This window comes from Gekko japonicus, unplaced genomic scaffold (assembly GCF_001447785.1).
Source record: "Gekko japonicus isolate JY-2015 unplaced genomic scaffold, Gekko_japonicus_V1.1 scaffold1550, whole genome shotgun sequence".
NCBI lineage: Eukaryota > Metazoa > Chordata > Lepidosauria > Squamata > Gekkonidae > Gekko > Gekko japonicus.
Genome location: NW_015164235.1, coordinates 92,933 through 111,067, shown reverse-complemented (window position 1 = coordinate 111,067; position 18,135 = coordinate 92,933). Strand labels below are relative to the sequence as shown.

General features: G+C 41.0%; 1 protein-coding gene across 1 annotated transcript in view; it reads right to left on the bottom strand.

Annotated features, from left to right (window-relative positions):
• Positions 1-1,592: 1,592 nt before the first annotated feature.
• The window catches only part of DPP4 (dipeptidyl-peptidase 4), a 79,971-nt gene continuing 63,428 nt past the window's right edge, over positions 1,593-18,135 (bottom strand). Inside the window, exons 21-26 of the mRNA XM_015408604.1 lie at positions 17,789-17,843; positions 16,745-16,844; positions 14,662-14,726; positions 5,315-5,387; positions 4,986-5,059; positions 1,593-3,796 (exon numbers count right to left, since the gene is read on the bottom strand). Of these exons, the coding sequence (XP_015264090.1) occupies positions 3,698-3,796; positions 4,986-5,059; positions 5,315-5,387; positions 14,662-14,726; positions 16,745-16,844; positions 17,789-17,843 (466 nt within the window). The 3' untranslated portion in view covers positions 1,593-3,697. The remainder of the gene's footprint in view (positions 3,797-4,985; positions 5,060-5,314; positions 5,388-14,661; positions 14,727-16,744; positions 16,845-17,788; positions 17,844-18,135) is intronic.

Here is an 18,135-nt window from a genome sequence, read left to right as displayed (position 1 = left end):
TATTAATTGGGTTTGCCTGTGTCTTTATAAAGTTTGTATCTCCAGTACCTGACATTACATTTTATGGCATACATGGCCTGACCCGACAAAGTAACATTTGTGTCAGATCTGGTCCTCATAAAAAAAAGAGTGTTCAACACCCTTGATCTAGACAACGCCCAAGCAGAATGTCATGGCAGAATACTATTGATAGACAGTATTCTAACTATATATTTATTATTTCATTTATTTACAACTTTTCTATCCTGCCTTTCTACCCTCACAAGAGCCATCAAGGTGGCTAACAATTGAAAACACTCACATTTAAAAACCATTAAAACCAACCCCCCAATAGACATCATTAAAATAAATTAAAAACAAAGTTAAAATACAAAGACATAAAAACAGCAAATAAAACATTGGCCTGGAAGGAGGGATTACTGAGTGAATGCCCAATGAACCCAAAAAAGTCTTCACCCTCTGGTGGAAGATGGCACCAAAAGGGGACAGATGAATCTTCCCGGGGTGGTGGTGGTTCCAGAGATATAGAAACCTTTAAAGAAAAAATTAAGCCCATGCATATACCCGTCGGTTTTCTTTCTATGTAGGTTAGTGCTTCAGAGACCTGATATAGACTCATGCTATTCAAGGTGTAACCTTACCAGGTAAGCTAATATTTTGGAAGGCACACAATGTGTTTCTTACTTTTTCACTGTTTTCAATTATATAAAGTTTATTGACCAATGGTATAATTTTAAGTGCTTCATAGTTTACAAATATTGCCCAAGAATGTAGATTGGTTACTACAGGTGATTCAAAAGCTCCTAAATAAAAGCAAATTATGCAAGGCAGAATACCTGAATCAGAATGAAATTGGATAAAGCATTTAAAATGTGTAGTCAAAACCCTTACTGCAATGGAATATTCCAGAAACTGGTCACCTTAAGAGATGTAAGAAATATTCCTCTTGAACACAGTGACATATACTTCTGAGTAAGCATGTATATGATTGGGCTGGATTAATTATTTTGACTTTGTTTATTTTTTAAGTCAGGCATCTGGCTGCAAGTTGGTGATGGAGAAAATAATTAACATAGGATGTCTGCATATTTAATTTGTTTCGTTGTATATTTTAGCATTGTTTAATTCTGTAAGGCTTTCTACACAGTTTAATTGGGGTTTCTGTGTGTTTGTGAAGATGTTTCCTTCCTTCATCAAAGTGCTCTCTTTATCTGTGACATACATCCACGCTTTGATTTTGTTATCTCTCTCAGCCCTCTTCCCTTTCTGGCCTGTTTTGCGTTCACACCTAATCTCACAGACAGCTCACCATGCCAGAAAAACAGCCACATGTAGCAAGTAAGTTTGATGCTGATGTACTTCTAGGATCCAGTGCTATTGTGAAAAGCTGCTAACATTTTCACTGGGATAAATTTTGCACTCATCACGGAAATGAAATTTCTCCAACAACCTTCAATTGCTCTAGAGGAGGCGAACAAATAAACAGTCCATAAAATAAATGGTGCCCAGTTTTTCATTGCCCAACCAACAAACAGCCTCTGGTATTACAAATATAGTTTTATTATATTATATTTAAGACATTTATACAGGTACAACAAAATAATTAGCTTGTCCCATACATTTTACAAAGTGTCTGCTGTATCTCTTCTATACTTAAGGGCAAATAAACTCTTTAAGAACATGACAAACATTTTCTAAGGCACATTGATTCCTAGTAGTATAACATTTCAAGAGCGGACAGCATATCCTGCATAGGTGAGCAGTGAAGCCATAAGCTACACCCTATTCACATAAATGGCATTGTTCACAATAGCCAAAGCACAGTGCAATTTATTTATTTTTACTGCTGCTGTCTGTTCCTCATGCGACAACAGTGTCCACATGCAGGGGGAAAGTAAACTGAATATTCCACAGGACTTAGTATTACCAAAATACACACCAAGAGCAACTTCCCATAGACATCCTATACCACTGATAATGCCTGGAAATGAAAATGATCCACAGTGACTGGCTCTGTGACTCATATGCACATTCCTAGTCTCTGACATCTGCAACCTCCCCCCCTCAGAGTCCAGTGGGATTCACATCCCAGTGATGTGTCCCCATGTTGCTTGTGTGTGTAAGAGGGAGATTATCAAGCATTAATTGATACTCATGGTCTTTCCCACCTAAATGGTGCATGCCACTAGAAGGTTAAAAAAACCCAACTGGATAGGAAAAAAACATATGGACAGCACCACATGTTACTCACACATCATGGAATCAACTCATCATGGGTTGGATCTAATGCAGTGTTTCCACAGGTGCAAGGACTTCTGTCAACAGAGCACAACGTCTTAGATCCTTCTCATTGTACTCACCCCCCCAAGATTCCTGGGCCATTTTGGGCTGCTGCAGGGTACAGAGCCAAGAAAGCTGTGCTCTGAGGGCAGAAGTCCTTGCACCTGTGGAAACACTGCACTAGATCCAACCCACCCATTTGGAAATGTGGGAAGGGGATCTGCCACATGCTACTGCTAGAAAAGGGAGGTAGATTTTTAAAAATCTAACATTGCAAGGATGTTCTTAGGAAGGAGAAGACTTAACTGGTGGTATCTAGAATTTTGCTAAACCAGCAAAATAATTTTCATAATTGGATCTTTTTAAAAACCTCAAAACACAAATGTATAATAATTCATATTTCTAATAGTTTGGTCCTTTCAAAAGTAATGGTTGGTGGTTCATAAAACCACATTTTGGTAATTTTCTGCTCTTTGATACTAAAAGAAGCATGTATTCCTAGTCCTCGAAGTGCTCTGCCATCACCAAGATCAGGATCTGGCTTTTACTGGATTAGAAAAAGCAAGATACTATGACTTGGAAAGCTACAAATTCCATCTTTAGAGAGCTGTCACAGAAAAATGGCCATGTTCTGGATGCATCATGAGCTATTGGTTCTAGAATTTTCCCACACACTTCTGATGTGTTAAAAGAAACCAATAAGAGTACTGGAGTTTTTGAATTAACTCCCACTGAATACCAATCTTGACATTACTAATATATTAGCCACCTGAAATGTTTCCCCTCCTTTCAGGCACAGAATTTCCTAATTTCCATCCTGACTTCATTTTTTAAATGAGTTTCCAAATATTTTAGGCAACTCTTCTGCTAGGGAGAACTTACTCAGATAACCTATTTGCCTATATTGGTTGCAATCCACGAAGACACTTGTAGAAGAGTGTATTTCACATTAGACAAATATTTTCACTTGCATACAAACCAAGAAGTGATTCAAGTAATCCCCCCCCAAATTTGGAACAAGTAAACCCCATTATTTCTTTCAAAACAGCAATATTTGAGTATTTAAAAAAGAGACTGCTGCAATGCATCTTGTATATATCCATATCCAGAGTTTTGCACATAGGATTTTGGAAGTGGAAACCCATCCCACTCTCTTTGAAATTGAGATCCTCAAGCACAGAGATACACATGCACATACTTTGGAGCTGTACCCATACTTGCTTTGGGCTCCTTAATGGATCAATATGCAGTGAAATGCTGGGGTTGGGGGTGGGCATATTTTCTTCATTCGTATGTCCACAGACATCACTATTATTGTCAGTGCAATGCAAAGTGAGCCAATTAACTGGGAAAGTGCTTTTATTCAGACCATCATAAAACAAATCTTGGCATGAGGTGCAAATTATTATCTCAAGGATTATGACAATGCAAAACACTGTTTGATAAAATGGCTCATATGGGTGTAGATATGGCTGTGAGCGTGGCCTCCAATGCCATGGTCTTTATCCGTATACCACTGGAGAAAAGAAAGAAGATGACATCATCAAATTGGAACAGTCCAGGTACAGAATTGAACAACAAGAAAAAAAACCCTAAGGGTGTGTGTGTGTGTAAACGTTAAGATTTCCAACCTGTTCTGTTCTTAAGGAAACATAATTGTAAAGCATTTGATAATACAAATGTACTAAATAAATAAATAAAATAGATATTTGAAGCACAGTCCAACACTTTGACCATGACACTGTGCTAGCTCACACTGGCACTGGCAATTTTGTTTTTAAATATGCATGTATGTAGCTTCAAAGTTCCATTAGTGAGCCCCTCCCCACCCCAGCGAAGAGACACAGCTGGTGGAGCAGCTATGGAGGGTCACACTGGTACAGTTTAACAGAGGCTTTTCTCAGTGCTTTTAGAATTCCAGTTGTGCTAAGTTAAGCAAAATTTCCATGGGACTAATACAGTGTGAAAAATCAAATATTTAACTCAAGGGTTACCTCAGTACCTTCCATAGTGTGGGTCACAGGGCAGTGTTGAAACGCTATTATTTGAATTTGAAGTTTCAAAACTAGCCATTGATTACATTTTATTTTAATCCCACCTGACACTCTCCGACTACGGTATCATCCTGGTTCTCATCTGGTATGCAGACTATTTGTGCTCAAGCTATCATATCTGCAGGGACTCTAACTAGACGGAAGAAGCAAAATGTGCAATGGAAATAGGATTATATTCCACAGGGACTGTCAGAGAGAGTGGGAGGTGGATTGTGAGAGGGGAAAAACAGTACATGGATGCATTAGTTCAACAAGAAGAAACCTGTGTGCAGACTAATATTGGGCTGTCTCTCATAGAAGGTCTGATCAAAGAGCACACAGAGAGCAGAGCCTGGGCAGAGTCTGCAAAAATGTCAACCATCTGTTTGGAGGAGTGCAAGTAGAACTGGGAAGCAGAGGGTTGGATTCGGTCTTCCCTCCTCCTTCCCATACCCTGAACTGATGCTATTGCAGAGACTATGTCCAGGACCCTGCACAGCTTGTGGAAAATTTGGGTACAGCATCTGTTAGCACGTCAGCATTTCCTCCTGCTTGACTGGCGAATGTGCACCTTTTGTAAACACTACCTGCTTATAGCATACCTAATCCTTGGGTAAAAAATGTGCTTGGTAAACTTGGTAACCAACGTTCGTTATGAAGACTAAGACATACCATTGCTTGAAAGTCCACTTCTGCATCAACCAGAGCTTTTGAGATCTGGGCTGCTTGCTGAAAATGAACATTGTCTGGGAATTAAAAAACAGAGACAATATACACTATTAAATACAGTGTGTCACATGTAAGGAAGGAAGAAGAAAGATCAATGAATAAGCCCAGCCACCGTCCTTCGTCCCTCTTTATGAAAGAGCAGCCATACAGAGATGAACCGAATTGTTCTCAAGGCCACATAATTGTCATGCCACTTTGTGCTTCTGTTTTATTAGCAGCAACACTGCAACTTTGTATGAACTGATGATGATGTCCAATTAACAACAGCTTACCATCTGCTGTTCCATGGATCAGAAGATAATCAACATCTCGGAAGTTCTCAGCTCTGGCCATAACAGTGGAATTCTGGAAGAAGAAGAAGAAGAAGAAGAAGAAGAGATTGGATTTATACCCCGCCCTTCGCTACCCAAAGGTGTCTCAGAGCGGCTTACAATCTCCTTTCCCTTCCCCTCCCCACAAAAGACACCCTGTGAGGTGGGTGGGGCTGAGAGAGCTCTGACAGAAACTGCTCTTTTATCAAGAATAGCTCTTATCAGAACCACGGCTTGCCCAAGGTCATCCAGCCAGGTGCAAGTGGAGGAGTGGGGAATCAAACCCGGTTCTCCCAGATTAGAGTCCGCTCACTTAACCACTACACCAAACTGGCTCGTGTGTGTGTGTGTGTGTGTGTGTGTGTGTGTGTGTGTATACAGGGTTCATAGTATCTCAGTGTTTTAGGTGGGTAGCCATGTTAGCCTGGAGTGGAAGAACATTAAAATTTAGAAGCACGTAGACACCAACAAATTTTCCAGGGTATAGGTTTTCATGAATCAAAGCTCACTTTTTATCTCCGAGACACTTTTTTTCCACTTGACATTCAGAATATAACACCAGTCTGTGCACATGCCTTTGATGGTCTTATGACAGTCATCTCTGTCATCACTGGGCAGGTAAAGGCTTTTAGCTCAGGTTGTTTTGTAATGAAATATAGATACCACTTCTCATAAGTATAAATGAGAGCAAATATTCAAGGCAAGAGCAATTCCATCACCTTCTAGATGTTCAGATGATGTTGTAATGACTTTTCAAAAGATTATAAAAATAATGGAGCGTGTATCATTGGTTTCCAGATACGATTGGTCAGGGCCAAACCTCCATATTCAAAAACAGTCTGCCTCTGCTTGCCAGATGCTGGGAGGGAGAGAGGGAGGGAGGGAGAGAGGGAGGGAGGGAGAAATAATAACCCAAGCTATAGTCCATAAAAAACCCCTTTAGTATTAAGTCAATACAACACATTGTTTATCATTTCAGAAAGGGCCCCCCACCCAAACATACAGGGAATAGTGGGATTTGTGTGTGTTTTTAACAACAAGAACAACAACCTTTACTGGCATACCAAACTAAAGGAAAACAAACAGGAGGAAAATGAAATCCTAATACATATCTCTCCATTTAGAAGCCAGATACAGAAAATTCGCCACCGTTTCAATAATTACAGCACTTTGGGTGGAAAGAAAATAGAGGGTCTTATGTTCATCGAATCAGCCAATTAGATCCAGTAATAACCGATCTAAATATGTAATACAAATGTCAGAATAATAGGTACAGTGCAGAAAAACATGCTGAATACTTTCTACTTCATTCCTGCCACAGTCACATACCCTTTGCGCATATGGAGACTTTTGAAACCTCCCATGAAGTACTGCAGAAGGCAATACATTAAAATGGGCTAACATATAAGCTCTGTGAATAAGCAGATCGAAGAGGCAGGCGAAATAGATTGCTAGCAAACCAATAGGAGAAATGCCTAAACTCAAGGGAGAACATGTATCAGAGGTGTTAATACACCTGCCAAAGAAATTTGCAAAACAATTTTTTTTAAGTCATTAAATTTCTTGATCACGTGCTTTAATAGGTTCCCCAGTTATTCACTAAGTGTAAAAAAGCTTGCTTATTTTGTGTGTAATAATAATTGAGTGCTTGCCAAGTCATAACTGACTTTTGGAGACCCCTCAAAAGGGTTTTCAAGGCATGAGATAAGCAGAGGTGGTTTATTTTGTTTGTTTATTTATTTAATCCATTTCCCCCCCCCTCGCAAGCAGGCTTAGGTTTGCTGTTGCCTTCCTCTGCACAGCACCCTCAGTCTTCCTTGGTGGACTCCCATCCAACTACTAACCGTGGCCATTACCTTAAATTTACAGGAATATGTTCAAAACATGCTGTATAAAACCACACTCATCTTGTGCTACACATGGTCATCAAAACCTCTCATGTTACCACTTCAGCATGAAGATGATGAATAGCTCATTGAAATATTCCCTCCCCTCCCCCAGAAACATTATCTGCATAGAGAAAATGAGTACTTGGGGTGAAGGTTAGGTGAGAATCCTTCCTGACATGCACCTTGAATGTAATTTAAAAAACAAGGTTGGGATGAGGCTAGACACTGTAGCACATGGGTGTCCTTCTGATGACCCACCACCACCTGAAGGTGGACACAGTATTCTGCATGAGTTGAACCTCACCATCAAGGAAAGCCCCATATGGAAGCATGTCCACTGTAACATATGACACTCTAGTATCTCTTTTTACCAAGCAAGCAAGCTGAGTAATGTGGCTGGACCACACTTTCAAACACAGCACTCCAATCACTACATCTCATTGGGTTTACTGGCTGGTCACTGGATAGTCCTGTACATTTCAATTTTGCATGTCAGGGGAAAACATCTGACACAGTATAGCTTTGTGTTTCTGAATGGGCTAGATCACAACCAACTCAAAGAAGCCTATGAACAAAAAACAGGACATCCTGGTATCAGAAAGAAAGATTAAACATATTTTCCATTAGACTCTGATTCAGGGAGGACAGCCCATGTTTGGAACCTCGACTTGACTGGAAAGGAAGAAAAATGATGAGAGATGCGCCATGTGTGGCTGGACCTTGCCTCGAATATGCAGAGCTGATTGTGCTATTCCTGTTAATGGTATATTAGTGCATGTGCCACGCTTAACAGATGGTCAACACAGTCCACTTTGAAGCACCAACTTCAAATCTGAGGAAAAGATGGGAACTGATTCCATCTCCACTCTTTCTATTTCAACAAGTGATTGATGCTGTCAAAGTGCTGTGAAAGTTAACAACTAGCTGTTCAAGTGGGCGCAGAGGTGCAAATTCTCACATGCAGCCATGAGAAACTATGGAAAAATGAAGAACTACATTGCACAAAGATTTTGGTATTGCATTCTTCTTGGTTCACTGGTTACTCACGTAAACTACTGAGGTTGAAATCTGAGACTCAGCACAATGCCTTTGTGGCTTGCAGGGAACAGATACAGTGAATCAAAGCATCTGGGCTCAAACAAAACCAACTTTAGTGTCATAGTGTGATTGACTCTTCTCTGTTTCGGTCAGTCAACGTTGCATATAAGTTGCTCTCAAGAATCAGGAGACAGCCAGTAATGATGTCACTGTCCACATATCTCAGTTGTTAAGTAAAACTTTCTGAATTTTGTTCATAATGCTCACAAGGTAAACTGGGCCAAAAGCTGTCCACCCTAGCAAGGGAAGAGCTGAGCCCCACCTTTTCTGATCTGGGCTTTCAAACAGCACAACACTGATGTGGGCCATTGGGATCTTTTTTTTTCAGGCAAAATAAATCTCTGAGCATGACTAAATAGTTTCCATGAGTCCAACTGCGGAAACCCTCTGCTGCCCTCTGTTACTCTTTGGCTCTCAGGCCATCACAATAAGAACAGGGCTTTGTTAAAAAGATCACACAGCAGTCAACATTTTATCAGCACTCAACAAACAAGTTAAAGTTTGGCTGGAATCTGAAGGTCTCTCTCCCTTCGGCATATTTTTTGGATAGTAGAACAAATGTCATATCAGTACAAGATGGCATATTTACAAAATTGTACCCTGTTTTGCATAACCTAATGATGCAGCAGTTCTTGAGGACTGAACATTTCAAATCTGCTAGCAAAAGATTGCCAAATCTATGACTGCTTCAAATTCTTGCCAACGACATATCAAAATTCAGAGAGAGAGAGAGAGATGCAAAACAACCTCTTTCACAAGTTTAACAGTCCTCCCTGGTTCATGCTCCTGGCAGCCCCATGACTAATAGTATCTGCCACTCCTGTGTCGTCGTCCCCCCCTCCCCATAAGCCATCAGCTCTGTCTTTTTTCCTCGCACATTATGTCAGTCCAGTTTCATCCATGGGCTTTCTAGGGTAGCAAAATGTGTGAATTCTCACCTACTAGGTTTCCCTTCCTTTCTGGTCTGCCATCCACACACACACACATACAAAACACACATAAGGAGGTTCTCTGTTGTGTATTTATTCTCCCTCTCTCACACACAAGCAGTAGGCCATTTTATTATTATTCCCAAGCCTTCAGAGCTATACAAGTAACCTTTTCAACATCCTTTTTTAAAAGATGTTTACAAAGATGTTGGAGAGGGCTGAGGTTTAGGAATGATCTTCCTGTGGCATGCTGGATTCTATGCACACATGTAAAAATGCACTTCAGATCAGGGCACAAACTACAATCATAGCCTCAAGGAAAAGCTTCAGTTTTTTGAACAGAATCTTTGACTTTCCAAGACAAGCAAGCATTCTTGGAAGCTTAACAGCATATGGGCTCTCACTCTTTAACAAGGCAGTCATTTAAGGCTGATTCATGCAACTTTATCACCTGAAGACTGCCCCACCAAGTGATGCCTTGCAAGGGTATAGGGGCCATTACGAGTATAATATTATAGACAGGCCCTTCACCATACTTCATCTGAAATCAAAACCAATGGAATCCATTCAAATAATCTGGCTGTCTTCAGGTGCATGTACCAGGGAATGCACATGCCTGGGGGAGCTAGGTTTCAAAGTATCATTATGCACCCTGAGTGTCTCATCACTTCAGATTAAGGATCAAGTGTCCACAGTTGACATTCCTCCAGTCAGCAATAACAAAAGCTGACTGTGCATCATATCCCTTGATGTACGATGACAGTAGCCACATGCACTAATTTAGAAGTGGCACAACAATACTGAAAAACACATTTCATCATTGGGTCCATATCTTAATCTGCAGAATAAGAGAATATAAGAGAAGCCAATGCTGGATCAGGCCAATGGCCCATCCAATCCAACACTCTATCACACAGTGGCCAAAAATACCAGGTACCATCAAGAGGTCCACCAGTGGGGCCAGGACACTAGAAGCCCTCCCACTGTTGCCCCCCCCCAAACACCAATAATACAGAGCATCACTTGCCCCAGCCTGAGAGTTCCTATCTATACCTTGTGTCTAATAGCCACCGATGGACCTCTGCTCAATATGTTTATCCAAATCCCTCTTGAAGCCATCTTGAAGCAGTTTAACAGTACATTCATAAAAGTAGAAAAACTGTTTTATAATCATATTGACATGAGATGTTAATTTTTTAAAAAAAGAATCTCTTCCCTTAAAACAAACAAGCAAGCTTCATCCTGTTTAACTATTTTTGTTAAAAGAAACACACTGATATAATGGCATCATCTGAATGAATATGATGGAACCCACCACCTCTTCTGATCTAGGACAACCCTGCAGCTTGTCACTTCCAAGATTGACTTCAAACAGTGCAATGGTGCAAAATCAGGTAAAATATATTTTATTACTCAGTTAATGGGAATTTTAACTAAGTAATAAAATATACTTTTACCTGATTTTGCACCACCGGCAGCCTTGGCCTTATTTTTAATCTCCTGTGGTGGTGTAGTGAACACAGCAATGAGGGCAACCACCCACAAAAGACTGGCTGGTGCCCATATTTCTTTATCAGTACCTGCATAACATGGGGGTGTTCAGTTCCCTTTGATAATAAAAGAACATCCCAGGTGGTTTAAGCCAAGAAGTGTGGGGCTGCACACAAAATAGGTAGGCTATTATAATTTTATTATTCTGCTTGGGATGCCTGTATTCTGGTTCTTACTCTGAACAGCTGAATACAATGTGTTTTAATGTTATGCTGTGATTAGCAAGCACATATGATAAGCAGAGGTGCTGAACTGGACTATCGGTCTGCTGTACACCTCCTCAGTTCAGCTGCACTCCAAGGCTTTTCAGCTTTTGGAAAGAATCAGATTTGCAGCCTAAGCTTGTTCCCTGAGACGCCCATAAACTTGACTGTTCAAGATCCTGACTCTGAGTCAATAATTCACCCAGTTGCAGCAACACCAGTTCATATTTCCATCCCTGGTACGTTGCAATCGCTGAACTATATGCTGCTTACAACGAAGTGCTTTCCCCACCTAGGTAGGGTTGTCCTAACTAGTTCTTCCTAGGTTTAGGATCCTAGAACAATGAAACTGACTACTTGCACTGACATTGCTAAGGGAGGATGGCCTTCACTGAACTGATTTTTTAAAAACATATTCCTGTGTAAAAAAGAGAAATATTGATATCTGACTCTTGAAGAGAGAATGTATAATCCTGAGAAGAGGATGGCTGGGAGCAGGAGGGAGGGATGGAACCAGGGAAGGCACCATGATTTCAAGATCATCAGGACACTGGAGACAGAGACAGGAGAAAAATCCACCCAATTCATTCCTTATTGTATGAGACATGTTGAGGAGGGACATCTTCCCCTTGACCGTTGCAACATAAATTGAACAAGTGTTCCCTTTTCCACCTTTAGGGGAAGCTATGCACTGTGACAGCCTAACCATTCTATCTGCTCCCTCCTCCTCCTAGCCTGAAACCTCTCCAATTTAATCCTCTGAGTAACACATTGGAAACCTTTCGCTCTTTGGTACTGGCAGTTTCAACGTGGACACTGCCAGCAATGGATGCTATGCCAAGAATATCCGACTCCTGGCATGAAAGGATTCCACAGTCCTCTGGTGCCATCTGTGCCGTGAAGTTGCAGAGTGACTTTCTGCACCCGGAGCACTAACATTTCAATCTGTAGCAAGTTACGAGGCATTCATTTGCATAAGTGACTCACTGATCTTAACAAGAACCCCCCCCAAAAAAAATTTATTCAAAAGCAGAACACTTTTTGACTGGGATAACATGGGGAGCTAGGATTTAAGTGGTCAGATTAGATGAGGGAATTAACAAGTGCTTGGAATTCCAAGGCAGTGGACAGAAGAACAAAACACGCAAAAAGCTAAAACAGCAACAACCAAAAAACAAAAAAAACCCTCTCATTTTCTTGCAGTGAGGATTTTCCCCAGAAAGTGTTCCCCCCCACATGAGGAGGAAAACAAAATTCAAATTAGATTATTCTGTTATAGGAAAAAGCAATTTCAAGAAAGGATGGTGTGAAGTGCAGAAAGAGAGGGACAGAGTGGGTGCTTTCTAGTTTTCCGATCTAATTCCTCTCCCCAGGCTACATTTTCCTACATGGGGTGCTGGATGCATGCTTGCAATAGTATAGAGGGGGAAAGAGTTACCATGTCAAAGCAGCAGGTAAGAAAAGTAACCTGCCGCAAGATTCCTGTGCTCCAATTCAACTACTTCTAAAGGAACTTCTCTTTTACAAAAGTGGCCATCAAAATTTTGTTATGCATTTGCATCTAATACCCTGATTTTTGAAAAATCCAGTATTCCATATATTCATTTGCCTTCTCTGTTTCCATTTGCTGACTTTCACAGCAGGATAGCACTCTGAACTTGCACACACCTGTTTTACTTAGATACCTTGCAGAGCGATTGGGCCCTCCTTTACAGATTTTGCAGACTCTGCATTTATACTGCATAAAAGGGATACACATCTGGCTGTGCATCAAGAACTGCCCAGCTGCCAGGAATGGATACAAATGGTAAACATAGTACAATGTGAAAATGACGCATAATGAACTGGAAGTTGAATCCTACACTGTGTTAGTGATGGGCACTAGCTGAGGGACCTGCGTGGATGAAAAGCTATGCACACAGGTGGCTGCCATGAGAATCAGCTTAGTAAAAATAAGCCTGTTTATATTTATTTAGAAAATTTATATCCTGCCTTTCAGCCAACTCAGGGCCACCAGCAACTAAAACAGAGTAATGTAAAAACATATTCTAAAACAAATTAAAAACCAGAACTAAATTCAGAAGGAAGGACAGACTAAACAAAAAAGTCTTCACCCTCTGGTGGCAGACAGCGAGAGAAGAGGATGGACATATACCCCTAGGGAGGGAGTTCCATAAACTTGGTGCCACCACGGAAAAGGCCCTCTCTCAGGCTGCCCCCCACCTACTCAATACACAGGTGCACCCAAAGTAGGCGTTCAGAAGATGACCACAGTGATTGTGTAGGTTTGCACAGGAGTAGGAAGTCCTTAAGGTGTCATGGCCCCAAACTGTACAGGTCAACACCAGCTACTTGAATTGGGCCCAGAAACAAACCAGGATCTAACGAAGATAAGCCAAAACTGGAATCATATGGTCCCTATGACCCACTCCAGTCAACACAATGGCATAATCACCCGGGTGAGGTGCGGGAGGGCGGGGCCTGGAGCTCCCTGCTGGTGCCCGCTGGAGGTCGCCGCCGGCTGTGGGGAGGACACACTTCCGGTGATGTCAGAGGGTGTGGCATATGCTAATGAGTTATGCTAATGAGTCCCCCTAACTCTTTTTCTACGAAATGACCCTGACCCACTCCAGGCAACACAATGGCATAATCATGAATCCTGCAATGGCAGGATAAGTATTCCTCTTTATTTAGGCATGATATGGGAAAGAAAAATCCCATGCTGTTACTGGTTCATTCACTTAGCTCAGTGCGCAACAACTTGAACTGCATCTACTAACTTGCGGTACATAACTGTGTGAGGGTGGAGGAATCAAATGGCCAAAATATACTGGATGCAGATTTGGCATCTAACTTTGTGCTAGCGCCTTAATACCCCTAAAAATGTCCTATATTTATGCCTTCTCTCTCTTTCTCTTTCTCTCCCTCTCTGTGCACAAAAACCAGTGGAAGAGTGTTCATAAAGACAAATGCACATACACACAAATGAGGCTTTTTTGCAACCAAAATTGGCTCTTGATCAGACCAAAAGGGGATGCTCTGGATTCAACTATGCTGTTTCTCTTCAGATACAAGTACAGCTTGCTGGTTAGAGACTTCTCCAAGCAGCAAGTCATTTGAACGAAACTAGCAACACCGATAGTTTCAGGAGTTTTCATCTCAAAAACGTAGCTGTATTTCAAACAATAATCTTGTGTATGTTTGTGTGTGAGCTGAGCCTAACAAAAAGATGGGTTCATTGTGAAAGCTTGTTCAGAATCTCGTTAGACAGCCTTATACTACAGGAGTTCTAGTTTAGTTCGAAGTTTCTAACTGCAAGATGCATGGCACACTCCAATCTATCAACAATACCAAATGTGGTATCTGAAACACAGTTTACCATAGTTTTTGAAAAAACGCTTAGGGGGGAAAAGTATCTGTGTAATCCAATAAAAAACTGGAGGAGCATAACTATTATAGGATTTTTGAATCGGGAACAAGTATATGAGTAATTCATTTAGAAACCATCTGGAATAGATGAACATTCACCCAACTGTATAAAGTATGCATTCTCTATAAAAACTGTGTATTGTAAAGTCTTCAAAAATGCTCAGTGTAGCTTTGCATCTATAAAATTATGTTCGAAAATACAACTTTACCTCATAGTTATGCAGATTATCATCTTCTGTAGGAAGACACATATAACGTTCAGTGTATATTGAATCTGTAAAATTAAACATGTATAGAGAACACTGTTAAAATATTCTCCTTTTAAAGACAGTCCCAGCATGAATAGGTTGGGTCACAGCCATGTAAAGAACACCTCACCAACTTGAACAAACAAACAAGTATTCTAGGTAACCACATTTGGTTATTAATAGTCAATACATGGCAACAGCATTGTTAAGCATGTCCAAATACCTATGGTCAAAATACAGCTAGTATTTTTTGCCAAGTTTCACCTATTGGGAATCCCAGTCCTTTCTCCAGTCCCTGTCACATGTGCCTTTTGTCTATGCAGGTCCTATGATCCCTGGCATAGTCTTTTTTGTGGTCAAAGGAGATCCCCTCCTCTTTTTTTCACCAGTGAAAAATGTGGTTGAAAGCCAATTTTCTGCAACCTCTATTTTAGAACCCAGTTGTAACCTGGGACTGAAAGCATATCTCAGGAAAATATTTATTTATTTATTATTTGTATTTATATCCGGTGGGTAACATCATATTATAATAAGTACATTACAATTTAAAACACAATATAAACATTAAAATCAGTGGGTACACCTTAAGACAAAAATCAGGAGGCTATAAGGATTCTGGCCCAATGATGCAGATGGAATAAAGGCCATTTGTCAGTGGATGAGTGGGTGACAGCAACCTCAGGGAGGCCATACATGGGTGCCCGCTGCCTCAACCAAAGGCCTGGCGGAACAACGCCATCTTGCAGGCCCTGTGGGATTGAAGGCGATCCCTCAGGGCCCTGATCTCAATAGGGAGTATGCTCCACCAGGCAGGGGCCAGGACAGAGAAAGCCCTGGCCCTGGTCAAGGCAAGATGGATGTCCCTCAGGCCAGGGACCAGCAGGAGGTGTTGATCTTTAGAGCGTAATGCTCTTCGGGGTGTATATGGGAAGAGGTGGTCCCTTAGATATACAGGAACTTATGGAAAAAATATGGAAAATATAAGAACTTCATGGTTTTACAATAGTCAAATCTTATCAAGGATGTGAGGGATTCAAACCTAAAGACAAACTGAATTCTGCCAGAGATATGTAGTGCCCAAGCGTTCCTGTACTCTGTGTAGGCTAAGAATGCCACCCTGAGCAGAGTGTTCCATGGAAGGCCAGATAATGAAACTGAAGCTCAAATACTTTGGCCACCAAATGAGAAGGGAGCACTCACTGGAGAAGACCCTGATGCTGGGAAAGATTGAAGGTCAAAGAAGACGGGGACGGCAAAGGATGAGAGGGTTAGACAGTGTCATAGATGCAACGAACATGAAGTTGAGCAAACTTCAGAGGACAGCAGAAGACAGGAGGGCCTGGCGGGATCTGGTCCATGGGGGCGCGAAGAGTCAGACTCGACTGTGCGACTGACCAACAACAAATAAGTGTTGTTTCCTCATATTAGTAAACACTACCCTGTGTCAATGTTAAAAGCAAGGAACAAGCAGTAGGATATTAATTTTTCAAAATAGATCAGAAATCAGATGTTAATATTTGAATTCTAATACTTAGCTGAGCATATGAGATCTAATCAGCAATGAGATTCAAATGATGAATATTCCTGTCAAGTATTAAAGAATGTGACCCTTCCCCCCCCCAGAGCTCATCGTAAGCAAAAGAAGTTAGTAGCATTGCTAATGAATTTTGTGGCATTCAGAAATGATCCCACAACACTTTGGAACACATGGCACTTGAGGAATGCAAATGCAGACATTTGCATTATAGTAAAATTTCAAATATTAAGTAATTTTGTGCCTTTTAAAGGTTAAGCAGATTATTTTCACTTTCATATCCAAGTTTTTTCAATGGAAAATATGATCCAGGGACACTGTGTAATACCTCACATGAGTTCATGAAAGCAGACTAAATGGCACTTTGTGTGGGAGGAGTATGCAGTCAATATAAAATCTTTTGCATCTCAAACATGTACATACACATTGCAAAGCATATATAACATTTGCAAGTTTGCTCTTAATGCTTTTCCAGACAGTTCTTCAATTTTCTTACAAACAGGCACATACCATAAAATTGCCAGCGTGACACGGGGGCAACAGCTATTCCGCACTTGAACACACCACTTCCTGATCCAAGCACCATGGAGGTCGCATAGCCACCATATGACTGGAAGAAAATAAATCCTGTTCTTTAAAACGGGTTGAGTGCTCTCTGTTGCTATCCACAGATGTGGAGTGGGCGGCTTAAAAAGCCTTCTGCTGGTGCCTCAATATGTTGGGTGTAAATCAGGGGCATTCAGTTAGGCCGCAGAGAGGTATACTGGAATTTGAGCACTGTACTCAGATTTCGCAGACCTACTAAATGATAACTGGTTTCCCTCATATCCTTTTAGCTGTCTAAAGTACAAGGTCTGTAAGCTGAGGAGAAGTCCCTGTGGTGTCAGATGGACATTCTGCCTTCTCTGACTCTTCAATGCACTGATCTGTCACTGAGTTACAATGGATTAGTTCCCCCTGTTTTGCTTCATAATATCTTTGGATTTTCTGAGCTTTCTGAGAAATTTTTTGGAAAAACATGTCTTTCTGAGAAAAAAATAAACACATGAGAACTCACATGCTACCCATGATGCCAACAACTTACCCCTGTGAGATCAGGTAACACTTGCAGCACAGCGCAGAGGCTTACAAGGAGCGTTTTACAGTTCCCTCCGCAAGGGTAATGCTGCTTTTGCAGGGGTTGGAAACTGGCAGGAAAGGCTGGTTAGTGATGAACCCCTGAGCTAGGCTCAAATTTTGAAGAGTCGTGCCTGGTTTGTAATGGCTACACATTTCTAAACTGGGGAGCATCATATTCTGAAATCTGCCTCCATCACTATTGGTTATGCTGAGAGAGAAAGTGATCAGAGAACAGATGCTTTGGCTCCAGGCCTCTATTTCCCAAAACACAGACGATCCACTAACAGTGCATTGCTAAGCAGAGGTACAACCTTCTAAATCAACTAAAGTCATAAGAAGGGTGCAACCATTGCTTACTCATAACAATAATATTTCCTTAGCAATTTCCTTAGTAATTTATGTTTTGTCATTACCAAGAGAATTAATAATACTTACCCAACCCCAAATAGCTATTCTCGTTGGATCAACAAAGTTCATTTTTGAAAATTCTCTATGAAGAAAAAAACCCCAGAAGATACACAAGTCATGCAGAGACACATATGAGCAAACAATGATTTCAGGCATACTGTCTCCAACGTCTTCCTATGTAATGGCTGAGAACCTGGCTTTAAAGGTCAGGGCTGTATAGCTACTTGAAATAATTCTAGGAGACCTCATTTGAAATTCACAAAAAAGGCTGAATAAAACAGGCAAATCTCAAAGCCAGCCTTGTTTGAAACATTCTAATTTGACAATGGCACATTCATTCATATGATCAAGGACTCCCCAACAGTGCATCAGTG